The sequence below is a fragment of the Clytia hemisphaerica genome, unplaced genomic scaffold, assembly GCF_902728285.1.
Source record: "Clytia hemisphaerica strain Z4C2 unplaced genomic scaffold, Clytia hemisphaerica genome assembly, whole genome shotgun sequence".
Taxonomy (NCBI): Eukaryota; Metazoa; Cnidaria; class Hydrozoa; order Leptothecata; family Clytiidae; genus Clytia; species Clytia hemisphaerica.
The window spans coordinates 600,760-619,027 of record NW_027104114.1 but is presented as its reverse complement, the minus strand read 5'-3'; the positions used below and the strand labels follow the sequence as shown (position 1 = coordinate 619,027).

General features: G+C 34.9%; 2 protein-coding genes across 2 annotated transcripts in view; one reads left to right on the top strand and one right to left on the bottom strand.

The window, feature by feature from the left end:
• Positions 1 to 18,268, top strand: part of LOC136813397 (nuclear envelope integral membrane protein 1b-like) — a 351,044-nt gene that overhangs the window by 111,408 nt on the left and 221,368 nt on the right. The gene's annotated exons all lie outside the window — the stretch shown is intronic.
• LOC136813386 (uncharacterized) overlaps positions 925 to 18,268 on the bottom strand; it is a 31,752-nt gene continuing 14,408 nt past the window's right edge. Inside the window, exons 2-8 of the mRNA XM_067069903.1 lie at positions 14,999 to 15,662; positions 14,045 to 14,304; positions 10,186 to 11,421; positions 8,923 to 9,155; positions 8,658 to 8,758; positions 5,119 to 5,184; positions 925 to 1,309 (exon numbers count right to left, since the gene is read on the bottom strand). Of these exons, the coding sequence (XP_066926004.1) occupies positions 1,288 to 1,309; positions 5,119 to 5,184; positions 8,658 to 8,758; positions 8,923 to 9,155; positions 10,186 to 11,421; positions 14,045 to 14,304; positions 14,999 to 15,261 (2,181 nt within the window). The 5' untranslated portion in view covers positions 15,262 to 15,662 and the 3' untranslated portion in view covers positions 925 to 1,287. The remainder of the gene's footprint in view (positions 1,310 to 5,118; positions 5,185 to 8,657; positions 8,759 to 8,922; positions 9,156 to 10,185; positions 11,422 to 14,044; positions 14,305 to 14,998; positions 15,663 to 18,268) is intronic.

Below are 18,268 nucleotides of genomic sequence, written 5' to 3'. Positions count from 1 at the left end.
TGGAATTTTGCTATTCAAGCAAAGAATGTCATTTTTAGAGCATTCTAAATTATAAATTGCCAATTACCCCCAAGTAATAAGAATGCTGTAAGAATATTTTTGGATGATTTTCCCAAAAAAGTTAAGAATGTCCATGATGAAATGGATTTACACACCATTCTTATAAAAAAAAAAGCGTGTAGGCCATATTTTCACGGGGAAAAATCACTGTTAAAATCGGATGCAAGTTTATCAATCAATCATCTTTTCATTTACAAGACATAAATTTTACCAAAAACGAAGCACCCGGAGCTTCCACAATCAAATAACTAACGTCATTTCCCCGTATAGTTCAAAAAATCATAAGAAAATTTTATAAAAATCTCTTTCTAGTTCTTGGCTATAGATACAACCATCTAAAGCTAAAATCTTTTCATAAAGCCTTTTTCCTCACCGAAGACAATGTCATCAAAGTTGATATACTCCCTTTCGCGAAAGTCATTTACTTCTTCATCATTTTTTTCAATGAAATATTCAAATTTAGATCCACGAATAGTTTTGCTATCAGAAAATGTCTGACATAGACCTTTTTGACGCATGCCTTCGGAGATTCCGGTCCAAATGATGAAGAAAATGGAAATCGAAAATAAAAGAAGAAAAATCCATTCGAAACTTAGATAGATAATATGAATCAGAAATTCCATCAAACGCAGTTTTCTCTGAAACTAAGGTTCCCGAAATAGAAACGATACACTCTGTGGAAGGTTTCTCCTGAAAGTAGTTTCTGAATGTGAGTCTCAAATCATTGTTAAAAAGGAGTGCTACAATCGGAAAAGTATTTCGCATTTACAAAATTAAAATAATTCATCTTCCGCATAAAAAGCTGTATGTCAACTATTAGGATTTGACAAAAGGGTTTTCAGAAATTTTGAGAAAATGACAGTGTTTCATATTCTGTACATTTCTTCCTTTCATAGCTATGTGTATTTACAAAATAAAATAATTTATCTTCCACGGTTACAAGAAACTATTTACAAAAGGCGAGTACGTGTATAAACATTTAAGCAAGGAGTCGACAGCATAGGGTTAGGTAAAAGGTCAAATAACCAACCAGATCATAAGTAAAATTTAATTCCAAATTAAAGTTTTTTAACAATGTGCAAAAAAGAATTCCGAGTCGTCACTTTTACAGTTTGATACACACGCTAATTAATTTGAAGTGCTGGTAATTTGCTAAAAGAGCAATTCTGTAGAATCAAAATTCAGTTACAATTTGCAACAGTTGCAATCCTTTACGATTTGTGATCCTCACTCTCCCACAACTGACGACCTAAGATTGGCAAAAAAAAGTTATCAAAAGGGTAGCATGATTCATGATTCCCGGACAATTCCCCCTGGTGAATCCCCACCCGGAAAATTCCCTCCCGGAAAATTCCCTCCCGGTGAATTCCTACCCATATATTTGGGTAGGAATATGTTTTTAAGTTTTGAGAACATGGACGTCCGATGAGAATAATGCTCTTATTAATATACAATTCATTCTAGTGTGATATTGTTTTCTAAATCTAATATTTTATTAACCCTTTGAGTGCCAGGGTCCTTTTTTCTAAGTTTTTTTTAAAAAATCGCTAGTTCAAACTTTAAGGGCTTATATCTCCTGATCTAGAAGGAATTAGAAGCTAGTATATAGCTCGTTGGATAGCTTAGAGTCTCTTCTTTCTTTTGGGCGCCTTCGGCGCCGCCCGATTTAGGAAGGGCGTGGTGGGCGGACCTGACTGAACTGATGAAAAGGTGCCCAGTGGTAAATTTCAAATCAATTCACTAGAAGACAGAATAAAGTAAAACAGGGCCAAATTTGGAGGTTCTTGGATCACTCGTTGACCAAAAATAGTCAAAAAACGGTCAGAATCTCAAAAAAGTGAATTTTTGTCAATTTTTTGCAATTTTTTGACTTTTTTGCTTAAAATTTCGCTGGAAAGACTCACTTTTGAATTTTTTTTTGCTTGACCATAAAGGACAATCTAATTCCTACGAGTTCGACCAAAAATAACGATTTCTAACTCAAACTGGGCATTACAGGAGGGCTTCGCCCTCCTATATAGCCCATGTCGTATATATACGACATCGGCACTTAAAGGGTTAAACAGCTTGTAGTAGTCTCGAAACATATTTTTCTTTGTTATTTCTAGTTTGATTTTTGTTTAATATCGATAGGGCGGATACAATGCTGAAACCCCGGGGGGGGGGCACTCGATCTGAAAACGACCATACGTTCGGCCCAAAATTTGGCTTCTAAAATCGGACCCTTACAGTGCAGTGAATTTCCATTAAAAATTGTACCCTTACAGTGCACTTTTTCAAAATTTCTCGCCCGTAAGGGCGAAAACTTTTGCAATTTTCCAAGAAAATGTGGAATTTTTCCTCCAAAATTGACCAATTTTGTGCCAATTTTACCAAAAAATTGGCCTTTTATCACAATTTCCTACTCTTACAGTGTAGTTCAGTGCAGTTTTGTAATTTCCTACCCTTACAGTGCGCTAGCTGAACCATGAAAAACCTACCCTTAAGGGCCGAACGTCTGGTAGGTCATTTACCTTGAGTGCCCCCCCCCCCGGGATTGAAACAAACATCCAATTTTTACATGATAGTCTAAACAGGTTGTTAGTTGTAGTGGAGAGCATTTTGTAAAATCGCTCGATTGTTTTGTTAGAAGCACTTGTTATACATTTTTGGAAACTTCAACCTTAGAGAAATCGAAATTACGATCTTTAAAATTTTTTTTCGGACACTTTCGTGTAATTTTCGGACAAATATGACGCTCTCAGGCAAAAATCATAGGGTTAAACATTTTGGAAAGCTTTCAAAAAATTAGGATTAGAGATATATTGCAAGTATAGGTGATTTCAGTACCTAACTCGAGATATTGAGCTTCAAAAAGTAAAAAAACTGGACAAAACAGTGGTTTCTGGCTAAAAAACACGGTTTTCTACTCTCAACCGCTACAAAACACGTTTTTACACTTCAAAGATCAAGAAGCAGGGGCCACCCAGCAATACAGTACCTTGGGGATACAGGATATACCGACAACATTGCTTTGTAGGCAATCAAGAAGATAGAGAAAAACTTTTCCGCAAGCCTTTGCTGCTAATATTACAATGTTAGCTTGAAAAAAGATGTAATACCTTAAAAGGGAAAACTTCGAGTTTGGTAAAAGAAATGAATTTCTTCACCAAGTAATAATAGATAGTATATAATAATAAAGTTTTGCCGAACCCAACAAAATTTTACGTGACGAATTTTAAAACTTGCTTTGTCATCAGTCACGGTTAACAAGTTTGATACGATTTTAAGTTAATTGTCTATAGTTACCAATGCATTTGATGAAAATACAGTGAAATTAGGCTGTTACAAAGAGGATTTTGTCTCTATTTGTCTATATATCGTCGGGGAAGAAAGGGGTGGATTTTTTCACCAATAGCCGAACTTTTTCGTGCCATGTTATGTTAAGAAGCTTCTCTTGCTAGAAGTGGGACAACGAGTGTTAAACTGTAATAGCGTTTTAAAATTACAAAATTGTTTTTCCAGTGATGCCTAAAAGTGCCACTTGCATTTTTGAAAAAAAAGTAAATTATGACGTTGCTTATATAGCTTCTACTGCTTTTTACTCTTATTACACAGTATGTTTCAGCACCAAAGATCCTTTCCAATAGTATATAATACTCAATAGTTAGGAACAAATGTCAAATTTTGGAAAATGATGAAGTCATTTTGACATTATATTTTACAAGACTTTTATGTAAGCAAAAAAGTTGGTCAGCATAAAAAATACTTTCCAACGTTAGAAGACATCACAATTTCAAAAAAAAATCAAAATCCGTAATTTTGAAAATCCGCCATTATGGAAAATGCCCAAGGTGAGATAAGTGGCACTCGAAGGTTTTTCACTCCTAGGGACCTAATGAACTCATTTCAATCAAAAAATTCTATGTGGACGCAAATTTTGGGTCAATCCTAAATTCCCCCGGACTATGTTGTCCATTTTTATCCTTTTGTATTATCAGCATCAAAATAATTAGCGGCACAAACTTTTTTGAAATTGGTTTGAGAAGCTTTGTATTTCATCATCAGATTTTATTATTTCTGTCGAAATTAGTAATTTCGTCAACATAAGGACAATAGAATAATTGATCAGATTCATATCTCTCAAACTGGCCTTCCCAATTTTTTCCTACTGACAAGTTCTATTTATTCATACTAAAGGCATCTCATTCAGCATAACTAAAATACTCGGTGTAACAAAGCTTACAGACATCATACTTAATGACGCTGTCAATATTTTGTCAAATAGTGTCACGTTGTCAAGAAAATGACTGGTTACTTCAAAGGTCACTTTTTAGTATTCTGAGGACTTGATTTAGACATTGTCTACGATGGAGAGAGCAGATAAACTCGATAAACCAAATTTATCTGGTCGCCAGTCGTGGTCGCTTGTTGTGGTCGCCATTTCTGGTCGATGTTTAGAAACTCCCTATTCTATGTCAGTTTCGCAATCTACCCATGGCACCTATTGGTTGAATTGAAGAACAAAAATCTAAGGTAATTGAATAACTGACGCAAACGAGAATTTCTTCCTCTCGTTTCAATCTATAGCTTATTGTAAAATGCATGAGTATCAATTTTTAAACTCCATTCAATTTATTTTCTATCATTCTTTTTGTAAGTTTTGATGATTTTTTATTTAAATGTATGGATGAGAATTCACCAGGGGGAATTTACCGGGTGGGAATTTTCCGGTTGGGAATTCACCAGGTGGGAATTTTTCAGACACGTATTGATATAGATTTTTATGAAGAAAACAAACAGTCACATGAAATAAATCTGTTTTTGTCTTTTAATTTGTATTATTAATTTTTTTTTCTTTTAGGAAAAACATACTCCTTGAAACTTCCCCGAGAAAATTTTGGAGAAGATCGAAAATTTTGGAATATATCTCTTTCATTTCCAGGATATTTTGTTGACATTGAAACATACTAAATTCTATGGATAGGCTTTCAGGTTTATGCTGGTTAATAAAATGTTAAATAGAATCAATACCTGTCCCAAACCTGTACAATCAATCCTCCCGAAAATAAAACTAACCTCCAAGAGACATCTTCGATAGCAAGTTGTACAGCTCTTCCCAAATCGCTCCCTTGTTTTTCTTTGCTGCAAGGAAGAATAAAAGTTCGTTACTTGAGCTATGTCATGTTTATGGTAACTAAAATCTGAGCCAAAAAGGTGTGCAGCGGTTTTATATTTGGTCATAACTTCTCAAACAAAATTTCGTATATAAAAAAGTTTGGTATCGTTGGAAAGAGATTTGATTGCGCTTATATTTTTCACTAATTAGTATTTCAAAATTCGTCCAAGAAATTGAAGAAAAACGAAGAAGAAAAATTGTAACTTTTGATAGAAAGGTGCTACGAAAATAATTTTTACATTAATTTAAAGTTGAATAATATATGATCACAGAGTACACTGCATTGGCTGAAGATTGTGCCAGCATGAAGTTCTTTATTTCTTGTTAATCAGAGACTGAAATCTTTGAGTTTTTATGTGGATGTTTTGAAATACCTTAAGGGAAGAAATTTCCACGGAATTTAATTTCGCGGTTCACAGCTCAAAATTCTGAAGTTTTGTGGAATTTAATTTCGCGGTTGTGAAGAATTTTTGTTTAAAATATGGCTTATTTTGCCCCCAAAACACCAATTCTATAGGTGATTTTTTAAATCATGAGAATATTCTTGTTTCGCGGATGTTTCGATTTGTCAAAAAACCGCGAAAATTTGTTCCCGCAAAAATACTCCCCTTACTAAGGTAATTATTTCATATTTTCTAATAATGTCACATTTCTCAATGTCAGGGGTTATGTATTACTTCTATTTTCTTTCTTAAATGAAATAAGAGAAATAAAATTGTAATGCATTTAAATGCATACATGATAGATAATTACTACAACAGTATTCATGATATTCATAATGTTATCTCAGCGAGTAAGCGTTACCTCGTCATCGATCGTTAAAGGGTTAATATATAGGTTAAATATCTTTTGGAAATCTATTGTAGACTGTCGAACGTGTTAACCGCACTGGCTCAACTTCAGTATCTTTTAAATTACTCGTAGGCCCAATTGTAAACATAAGAAACAAAAATAAAACAAGCGATACTTTTATGGACCTACCTGGTTATCAAACTAATCAGTGAACATTGAAACAATAAAAGAAATAAAGAAAATGAAAGCATATCTATTAAGAGAAACTATCAACACTATTGAAAAGATTTTTGAAAAAGAAATAAAAAAGCTAATAAGCGCTTTTCTATATAAAAACCACTATCAGAAAAATGCACAGCTTAATAAATAAGGTTTCCAGAAAACTCAAACCGTCGCGCTCTACCGTGACATTTTCTTCTGTTAGAAAAAATAATAATAAAAAAATAATAATTTGGCTAAGAACATCGATCTATGCTCATAAATAGTGATTCTTATAGATAAAGATTCGTTTTTCAGCCAAAAAAATAATAAGTGTTTACAGAAAACTCAAACCATCGCGCTCTAAGGTGACATTTTCATTGCTTAGAAAAAATAATAATAAATAATAATTTGGCTAAGAACATCGATCTATGCTCATAAATAGTGATTCTTATAGATAAAGATTCGTTTTTCAGCCAAAAAAATAATAAGTGTTTACAGAAAACTCAAATCATCGCGCTCTAAGGTGACATTTTCATTGTTTAGAAAAAATAATAATAAATAATAATTTGGCTAAGACCATTGATCTATGCTTATAAATAGTGATTCTTATAGATAAAGATTCGTTTTTCAGCCAAAAAATAATAAGTGTTTCTAGAAAACTCAAATCATTACCATCCACCGTGACATTTTCATCTTAAAAAAAAACTAATAAAAATAATAATAATAATATGGCTAAGAACATTGATGTATTCTTATAAAATGTGGTTCTTATAGATAAAATTGCGATTTTTGAGCCAAAAATTTTTTTTTGCAAAAATCTGCTTGAGCCATCTTTTAACTATGATTGTACCCTACTTTCATGCTAAAATCAGAAAAAATTAATGATCCAATTTTTCACAAAGTCTAAAAAACCCGTTTTTTGGCCAAATTTACCCAAAAATGTTTTTTTCGAAAATCGGGCTCCGTCACGTTCGAGGGTTTATGGTCATGCACCTTTGTGCTAAAAATCAGAAAAAACTAATGAGCCAATCCCGAGAAAAGCTGGTAACTAACTAACTAACGAACATGGGTTAATTTATAGGACCTCCACCCCACCGGGGTAGATCCAAAATTATTTTTGATAAAAGAAGAGTTTTAGTCTCGTTTTGGTGAAAAACTCGTGACCACGCTCCTAATAATCATAATTTTGAAAAAATGAAAACACCACCCCAAGGGATGCACAGAAGGATCAGGTGTAGAAAATTTCAGCCGAATCAGACAATTTTCATCAGACAAAGTTCCCAGTGTCCAGTGTACCTCAAAGTTTTTAGCCTCGTTTTCAGACTAAAACTTGTTACCACGCCTCTAAAAATTGAAATTTTGAAAAAATGAAAAAAATACCCCCAGATATTCATCCAAGAAACAAGTGTGCAAAATTTGAGCCGAATCAGATAATTAAGTCTCCAGTCTGCCCCCAAAGTCTTGAGGTGACAGACAGACTGACATACAGGCAGACAGACATTTTGAGATTCTAGCTCAACTGAAGTTGAGAATAATCAAAGAATCTCAATGAAAGAGTTTTTTCTTTGTTTCAGAGTATTTAGACTTTTGTATTGGTCTTTTCTTATTTTTCCGGTACTGCTCGCTTGGAAAACATTGCAAAACAAATGTTTGCCACCAATGTTTCGGAGTGTTAATCAACGAAAAGATTACATCATGAATATCAAGAATACCACTTTAATTGAAAATTTTAAGTTTTATAGCTAGTTCCTAAATACAAAACCATTATTAGAGGATTTTGATTAATGGTGTGTGACATATATTACGATTTTGATGTTGCCAATTAAAGATTTCGAAACTACATGATTTATTCATTTAAACAATTTAAATTAAAGACTGCAAAGATTGCTCACAATAAAAACAATAATCTTTGACGGAACCAGATTTGGGACTCGCGTGTTATTCATTGTAAAAATCATTTTGGAAGCACCTTTCTATCAAAAATAGAAAAATTTCTTATTCGTTTTTCTTCACTTTCTTGGAAGAAAGAAGTAGTGGAAAACATAAGCGCATTTAGATCTTTCCAACGATATCAAACTTTTTATTATACGACAACTGATTTAAAACTAATGGCTAAAAATAAAACACTCCCAGGGTTTGACAGATTTTAATATTAATTTCAGTCATGCAAAAGAGGTTTTGACCGATTTCTCTCGCATGCGAAGCCTTCCTCGACCAGTGAAGTACCTCGCCGAGAGATTAAAAGCAGACCTCTTGCTATGCCTAATCTTCTAAAGAACTCTCAGCATGCGGTGAAGTCTTCTTAGCACAAACACGCAGGGGGATCTAAAATTTCAGAGTTATAGAAGCATGTCTATAATATAAGTGTTTGTTACTTATTCAAATTGCAGAGGTTCAAGGCTCTATCGTATCAAGAAGCATTTAATAATTCATATTAAAAAAATACCTTTCCCAGTTGAGTTGTACGACATCTTTGTCAAAATGAAACAATTGGTTGTCTATCGTCACTGCGTGAATCTGATTTGTTAAAAACATTGATACGTAGACCTAAAATGATAAAAACAAATACAAAACCACATGATATCATCGATAGAATCAATATGCATCCCTGGAAAGCGCACTACCAACAAGCTAAATACTTTTGGATAATAGCTTCTGTATTACTTCATTGCCGTAAGGTAAAATTCATGGTAAATGAAATATGGATATACCTGACCATTCTTTAAAGGTGGTTTTGATGCTTCCAAATGTGAAATGATTTTTCCAGGCCAGTTAGGGAAGCCTGGTAGATGAACCCACACAATTCTCTGATTTGAGAGGTTGGATTCAGTGTTCACATCGGAGGATGTTAAATTGCGAGATGTGCTGTCATCTTTCGTTTCTTCTGTCGTTAGAGAAGACGAAGATTCTTCGCACTGCAATTCCATTTCTTCCGCTTCAAAACCTTTTTTGATAAAATAAAGTAAAAAAAAGAAAGCCTTTCGTACTCAAAGCAGCACTTTTACCAATAGAAACACCTTCATGGAACAAATTTTGGCGATAGCTAATTTTTGCGAATGACCGGATACATATCTAACAAGCAACATGCTGAATGAACCTACTAGTACCTAATGATTAACATCAGATGAAAATAAGAAAAAAGTGACAATAATTGTACAAAAATTCAGAATGGAAAAATAAAGCTTGTGTGTTGAATAATGTAAAATGGTAAAAAGGAATTTCCCCAAATACGAAAATCACTTAAACCATTCAGGCCCAAAAAACCTTTTAAGCTGTTTTTGGCCCAAATTTACCCAAAAGAATTTTCCTTAAAAATCTGGTTCCGTCACATTTAGGCATTGTCATTTTGCATCATTGTGCAAAAAATCAGAAAAAAATAATGAGTCAACTTTGAGAAAAGCTATATTTTCTTATTTGGTTAAAGGGAATTTCCCCAAAATACGAAAATCCATTTTTTAAGGCGAATAAGAATTTTCCGGGAAAAACCACTTCAGCCATTCTTTAGAGAATCTTGCCCTCCATCTTTGTACAAAAAATCAGAAAAAAGTAAAGATTAGATTTTGCACGAAGTCCAAAAAACCCTATTTTTAGGTAGTTTTTGGCCAAAATTTGCTCAAATAAATTCTTTCTCAAAAATCGGGCTCCGTCACGTTCTGGGCATTGCCATTTTGCATCATTGTGCAAAAAATCAGAAAAAATCAGAAAAAACTAAATAGCCAATCCTGAGAAAAGCTGGTAACAGACGGACGGGCGAATGAACGGACGAACGGACATGGGTTAATTTATAGAACCTCCACTGGGGTACCCGGAGGTAGGTCCAAAAATGAGAGGTGATTTAGAAAATCTTGAAAAACCTAATTTTTGGCAATATTTTCATTTGTAATTCTGAGTGCCTCGGGTTTGAAAATTATTGAAGCGCATTGTTCTGTTTCGCATTAAAACATTAAAATCTGAGTTATAAGTAAGCGCCAAACCTTTATTTTGTAGATGAGAGCTATGTAAGGTCTCTGCTTGTTCTTCTTTAGCGATATTGGAGAGGAACTGTTGTGCGGCTGGTATGGTTTCGTACACTTTCTCTGAACTCATTCGTTTACCAGTGATGGCTTGCAACATACTGGCATGCAGTTGTCGTTTCTGATTCTCCTCTTCTATTTCCAAGGGGTTTGCTGATATCTCCACAACAGTGGTTTGTGATGGCGTGGCGACTGCTGGTGCGATTCGAACGTAATTACTTGGTACAGGTGAAGATTGCTTCAGGATCGGTTTGCTGGCCGAAGAGAGGATAGATACGGTGGATACATCTTGAGATACGTATCGAATGATAGGTTGTTGTTTTATGGTGTAACCAGTGGGCGGATTAACCACGTATTGGACGGGAAGTGAATTGACACTGTTCACTGTGGCAATGTTGACCGGAGAAGAGATGATTTGTTGGGATTTCTGTAAAGCCAATGTTTGGAGAGTGGGCGTTGAACTGATCAAGATGGAATGCGGTGAGGAGGACAGTGGAAAGTTTTTGGTGGAAACACTTTGTGGTTTGCTTTGATTGACTAATTGCAATAAAAGCATCTGTTGCTGGCCACGACCCTCCGAAGTACTAACAGCAATAGACGACGGCGAAATTTTACTGCTCATTTGTGAAGGTAGCTGAGGAACCGAATTAATTTGAGAAACCTGGAAAGGCACATTCGCGAAATTGTTTGTCGTTTTAGACGATAGTAAAGCACCTTTAATTAAGGAGGAGGGTATATTATGCATGTTGCTTAAAGACTTGTTGGTGAAGTTAGAATCAGTTTTAATGCTCTTTGCGTCAATTAGTCCATGGAGTTGCCCGATGATCAGATCCTTAGCGGTCGATACCATGTGATTATTTTGAGTTTGCGAAGGAGTGGTCTTTTTCACTTTGTCTATTTTCGCCCTCCTTTTTGGCGGTTTTTTGTTCATAGCAGCGCTTGCCTTCACTATTTCTTCGGCAGCATGGCTTAACTGAGCGCCCAAGTTTGGCTCTGACTGATCGTTTTTTAACAAATTGTTCGTATTTAAAAGCTTGTCTTTATTTTGCTGAAAACTGAGCATGAATTGTGAGGATGCTGCGTTCATTGCATCCATTTTCGTTTGAAACGCCTCAAGGGGTGAAGCACCCGTCAGCAAAATCTTTTTCGGCTCCGGACTACTGTTTCTTTCGCTGCAAATAGCTCTTTTGTTTTTACCTGCAATTGACGGAAAGGAGGTAGTTTATTAAAGGTAAGTAATGTGTTTAAGAAGAGATCGGAATCACTGCGAAAACATTGCAGTTGTTTTAAAATGAATCATCAAAACAAAAGACGTTGACAATGATGAATAAGGATTAAAACGAATGGTCTACACTTTTGATGGTCCAAGTAAATATTTCGCCTTGCTTTTGTAAGATCAGCAAGCAGCTTCATATATGTAAAGATTGACTTTAATATAAGGCCAGTGAGGTAGATAAAAAAAAACAATATAAACAAAATTCATAATTGTGAGGGGCCATTCCTTAAGACCCTTGACAACAATCTTTAATCATTAGAAAGAAAAATTCATTTAGACTTTTTTTAAGAGGGGGTATTAGGCTGGATTAGGCTAGTCTAATTTTTCTATTGCCTAATGTTGTTACATGCATAACAGCATATCAGCTAATGAAGACCAGCTTTTTTCCTCGGATAGCTCAAAGCTCGAACGAGCTAACGGTATCTTGGTAGTCAGATACAGAAGTCAGAAAACTCAAGCTTGGAATTCTCTCCATATACTTCGCAAAATTTGGCAATTACTAGTATTATTTTTAAAAGTACCAAAACAAAACGCTTATTGAAAGCTAACGTTGAATCATTTGTGTAATATGGCTTCGAAGCTTGGACCCCAAACATCTACCGAACAATGCGAGGTGACCTGAGGTGACAGGTTGTCTGAGACAAAAATCGAAAATCGACCCTTTGAGAGAAAACATTTTTACATTTTTGAGACCATTTGAGAGATTTTAGCCAAAACTCTGGACGATGAAATCTGGCGGACGATTGCGATTGATTTTCACTAACTTTGGTTAAACTTTTGAAAACCGATACCCCTTGAGCGTGAAATCCTCGATTTAGTGACTTTAGGACCCTATGACAATTAGTACCCCTTTGAGGGACTTTTGAAGTTGTATGAAAAAAGATATCCTTATGGCTCGCTCGCACATACCCGTCACCTGTTTTGCCTCAGCCCCCTCCCCCCCAGGATTCTAAGGTTTGAAGTAAAAAACATTTATGGAGGCTAACTTTCAAAAATCTCGGATGAAAGTGAGGATATACATTACAAGCATTAGACACTTTTTTTGTGAAATTCATTATTCATTTCAAATAATTCAGCAGGTCGTTAGTTTTTTCTAAATCATAAACAAGCGATATTTTTAACCTGGCTATGCATTTTAACACATTATAATTGATATATACGCGAGCGGGACCGTTAAAACAATCATTTGGAGCACAATTAGTGACGATTTATTAAAATTCGTTTTTCATCATCGATTGTTCTCCGTGCCCATTGGGGTGGTATTAAGAGAGGGGATTGGAAGGAAGAAAAAATCTCATCAAAAGATTGAGTAATTTGGTTAGGAACATTGATCTAAGCTTACAAACAGTGATTTTTATGAATGAAAATTCAATTTTTGAAGTGAAAAGTTTATAACTGAAAATCTGCTTTAGCTATCTTTTAACAATGATACTCTTAGGTTCCAAATAAACGGGGGGTTCTAAAATCAGGCTTTTTGGACTTCTTTTTTGCCAACTGAAAATATTCTTAAAAATTAATAAACGGGGGCGGCGTCCTAATAAGGTTCCGGAGAGAAAATTTTCGAGAAATTAACAAGCGGTGGGGGGGGGGCGTTTATTTGGAAACTAAAGAGTACCCTACTTCCATGCAAAAAATCAGACAACGGACAACGGTTAATTCATAGGACCAACTCAAGGTAGGTCCAAAAAACCTTGTTTACACATGAAGGAGAGAATCATCTCCATTCAGAAAGGGTGTCGAGTGCCAAGGAGAAAGTTTTTCTAATTCTAATTAACTATCGGGGTCCTTTTGGATGGGACTTTCCTTGTTATCAATTAGGGAAAGGGCTGGAGCTCGCGATTCACCTTCACAATTTATTTCTTAATTAAGGGCATTCATATGCTGTGACTAAGCATGGGATCCGAAAGGGATCCAGTAGAATCAACTTGGTAGACTTTTACATTCTACACCCTGTAAATATTTGTGAATTTTAAATACTGTCATGTCTCCTTGGTAGGTCGTTGAAGTTGAAATCTAAGGCCCAACCAAAAGGGAATCTAAGGCCTAGAACAAGGGGACACCCAAGGTAAGTACGACACTATGGGTTTCACCCCAGAGTGCAAAGTAAGGGTCGCAATGAGAGAAATGAACAAAAGCGCTTTTTGGGCAAAATTTTGAAAATTTGATATTTTGCCTTAAAATGGACAAAAATATTCAAGAAAATCTAAAATGCAGGGTCGATTTGTTGCTTAAATTTTCTCTGCACTGTAAGGGTCTAATTTTGAGACCCAAATTTTGTGTCCATACATACGGTAGTTTCTAGATAGAGAACCCTCCTGATCTAAGGTTGTCTGCATTTGGCGGTTCGAAAAGAGGAATAATTGAGCAAAAGGTTAGAAAATCACTCAAAATGGTTCAAAGTCTCGTCTGAAATTAGACTTTAAAGTTAGGGAAGAGGAAATGTAGAGAAAATCCTGGAGAGTCCTTTTCAATCTACGCATCACTGAATTGTCGAGTGAGTGTGAGGAATGAAAAACTTTAATAATAAGATACTTTGATTAATACCTCCTGCTTTCCGGCCGCGGGTTTGTTTGGATTTTGTTGTGCACGGGAAAAGTTCTTCAAATTTCTTGCAAACAGCGCAACTTGTTTCTCTATTTGAATCAACTCCAGTCGGAAGAAAGCCAAAGCAACTCTGAACTTTAGGATTGAAATTGAACACCTGGTCAGGTTTGAAAGGACATTCTAAGCCGCACTTGCAAGTCCCTTCTCTTTGGAGATAGTCGATTAAGTCTTCCATTGAGCGCAAACGACTCTTGTTGGGACTGAAAAGATGAAAATGCAAAAATTTGATTATAAATAACATCTCCGATATCTATTTTAGAAATAAGTTATAAGGACAAATTGTTGTTTGATGGTATATAGCTGGTAATGGGATACACTAAATACACTGGTTAAGAATCTTCAAGAAAATCAATCAGGCTACATAATCTAGTACCTCTAGCAATATAAGTTTAAAGTTCCTAGCGGGAGAGGGACTATTTTATTTGTTTGTTGTAATTGTTTGTTAGTACACATGTGTTTTGTTCAGATGAAGAAAAAAAGAAGAAAAAAGAGACTAAATTTTACATTTGTTTAGTACAGACGCAAAAGGAAAAACTCATGTAAGACCATAAACTTAATCATACTTTCTTCCTTTTTTTGGGAACTTCACGGTTCTCTCAGTTATAACGAAGTAAAATCTTAAAAAAACCCCTTGCTAAAGATAATGAGGTTTTGTATCAAAAACCAATTAATTAGAGCAGGAAAAGTATGGAACAGAATTGAAGTACTTAAAACCAATTTTTATGACCATTCCTGCTTCCTATTTTCCCGGACAAACACTGTGGAGTTACCGCAAAACTATCTTTAAAACGATTCGAATTTCTGACGACTAATGTAAAAGCTTCAAGCGCTTGGAGACACCGTGATATTCCTTCTTTTGTTACTTTAGAAGAGGATTTCAAACACGAAACTCACCTGACATATGTGATAAGTTCCTTTTCAAGAATTCTATTCCAACCTCTTGGAACAAATATTGCTGTAGAATCTTGCGATTGCTTTTTACCATGGATATTTCTCGTAGAAGGGTTCTTCGCATTAGTCATATTAATGTTATTCCTTTGAGAATTTATCGGTGGTTTAGCATTGAGGTTAGCCCCAGGTTTGCCCTTGAATGGACTAGCAGGTAGTATGGGAACATAAGGTTTTTGAACTTGATATTGTAAGGATTCATGCTTCATCAAGATATTGGTGTCACTTTCCTTAGAATTTGTCACAGCTTTGGTTAGCGACTTGATGTTCGTCAAAGGGTTGTTAGATAGATTAGTAGGGCAGATGGGATTTGTTGAAGCGTGTAGTTGATAGTCAAAGGAACAGCGGCCTTGGCACCAATAAGAGGAGTCATCGCCGAGTTGTTTGATGGGATAGTCTTATATAACAAGGCCGAGTTTGCCACGGTTGGAATATCTTTCGTAGCACTTTGAACAGAAGATGCTTGAGATTGAACTTTCGAGACTTCAGTACTTGCGATGGACATTTTGGAGCCACAAGTGCTGTTTATTAGGGAAGCCACAGCCAAATTTGTTTTTGTTTTTCCATTGTTCATCTTTGATTATTGCTGATTTCTAATACATTATCTTCTCTTAAAAATAGAATCAAAAAAAAACTTTGATTATAAAACAAAACAAGACGGAATCCATTTCGTTACAAAATCTCTGGTATGAACCTCTATAATAATAATTTCAGATAGTTTATCAGTACCACCCCTCTATCAAGAAGTTTTTTTGTTGTTGATTTTCCGAAAGGACTTCGAAGAAAGGTTTTCAAATAAGGAGTATCTTAAAAACAAACGTCACAATAAACGAAAGGATCATGATCCTATCTTCAAACAATAAAAAAAGTCGATGTAAGTAACCTGGACCTTTAGGTCTTAACAACAATTCAATTTTAAAAAGTTACATATTAACGGAATTCAGTTTCTCCCTTTGCAAAAAAAGTTTACGACTTTTCAAAATAATGTTCACGCCTATCCAAAAATTTCGCGCCTTTGTACTTATTATATTATTCAAACCCAGGTCGTCTATAAGTGAAATGCCTAAGTGGGAGGCCTAGATTGGAGACGAAATTAAAACTCAAGAAAACGCGTGTGATTCCTGACTCGTGAAATCGCATTTTCAGTGGAGGAACCAGTCCAAAGCCTCCATTTGTGGCAAAAAATGGCCATTTTTTCAGCTGTTTTCAGTCAAAAATTTTCAAAACTCTGACTCAGAAAATCAAATCCAAAAAATTTAATCTCGCGAAATTTAATCCGATTAAAGTATTTTTGTTACGGAATTTTTATGTGTCATGTAGATCAGGCCTTACAGCCTTAGTGAAACCGACTTTTCTCCATGACTGGATTTTTGATACCACCCTTTTAGTACACTGTACCAGGCTTTAACACCACCCTTTTAGTACACTGTACTAACTTTCTTCCACGGCCGGGGCTTTAAGACCACCCTTTCAGTACACTGTACTGACTTTTCTCTATGACTGGATTTTTGATACCACCCTTTTAGTACACTGTACTAATTCAATTTAACCTAAAAAATACACCACCTCACCAGCTATGGGCCAGTACACTGACTCGGCAGGGGAGCCCTGCCAGGAGTCCTAGAAAAAAATCTCAATTAGGTTAAAGCCACTTGACTTTTTTCATTCCATGTAGTGTCCCACTCCAGCTTATGGTAAAAAATAAGCCCTTAAAGTCATAATAAGTCTGATTAACTTTGTTTTTTTGTCATATAGGCGAGACCAATTTGATTTGTTGTTCTATGGGCGCGACCGACCCAGCATTTGCTGCAAACGAAAAAATAATAATATTGAATTTCATGTGCCACAAATTTCTAATACTAAATATAATATAGTCATTTAAAAAATTTACACTTAAAGAAAGTTGAAAAGAATCTAGAATCATGAATTCTATGCACAAAAGATTTTATTATAAACTTTATCAAAGATGATGAATTTTCGATCATAATTATTTGAAAATATTACTTAAAGCCTATACCTTCCTTGGTTATTAATGAAAATATTATTTTCATTTTACCGACCGACCGACTCGTATTTTGCTAACGATCTGTCCATAACAACAAATTAAATTGGTCTCGCCTTAGAGCAAAAAGTAGAAATAAAATTAATATAAGAGAGTATAATCGGCTAGTTCAAAACATGGGGCACGGGAAGTGTGTTTCGAATTAGCCGTTCTATAATAGTGTTGAAGGTTTTATGATCAATCAAAATGTTTAGTACTTTAGACATACAAACTTTTGCGAGGTCAAAAAATCATGAAATCTACAATCAACATTTACTTTTGCGAATTTGACAAAAAAAAAATTTCGCGAACATAAACTCTTGCAAATGAGGTATATTTTTATTCGAAAATTAAATTTTTCGGTGCATAAAACTAGTGTTTTGATCGTTCAAATGTATTCAAAGCACAATTGATGGACTTTTGCATAGTGTCTACACTAAATTTCATCCTTGTGATCATCAACGGGGAAAATTTGAGAAGATTTTCTTTTCACTTTTTTTTCATGAGCATAAACTTTGAAAATTACCCTCTCAAGAATTTTCAGAGACATTTACTTTCTCAAAAAGGGCTAAAATTCACCAATATCCCGAAAGTGTCTGCTTGTGAAAGTTTGTACGCCTAAAGTAAGCCTTACTTTTGCTATCAATAATTAATGTTACTAAGTCTCATTATCCATACTAGTTTTTGTGCAAGCCATAACCCTATTCATAATAGGCTTTTATGGGCGGTTCAAAACTAGGGGGACTGTTCCTGTACCACCCCTTAACTTTTGATCTAGTGGGTCGTTTTGGATGAAATTTGGCAAACAAAAACCTTTTTTAAAATTTTTTGATGACGTCACTTATCATGCCCAAAGTGTGCAAACCAAAAATTTCCTTTGTTTTTTTGAATAGCTATTGTATTCTAACAAAGGCTTGAGAAAAAAGTTCCCTGAGTCTTAAATGCTTATTTTATCCTTAATATTCTATAAATTACAGTTTAAAAGATATATTTGACATAAAGAATGAATTTGTATTGAAAATATGTCAATTTTTGTGACACCTTACTGTCAGAAATGTCATCATACTCAAAGTGTGAAACTTTTTACGTGTCAAATCTTTTTTTATTTTGTAGCAAAACAAAGTTGAGAATTTACAGAAAATTTCATCCCAAAAGCTCTATTATTTCAGTCGAGC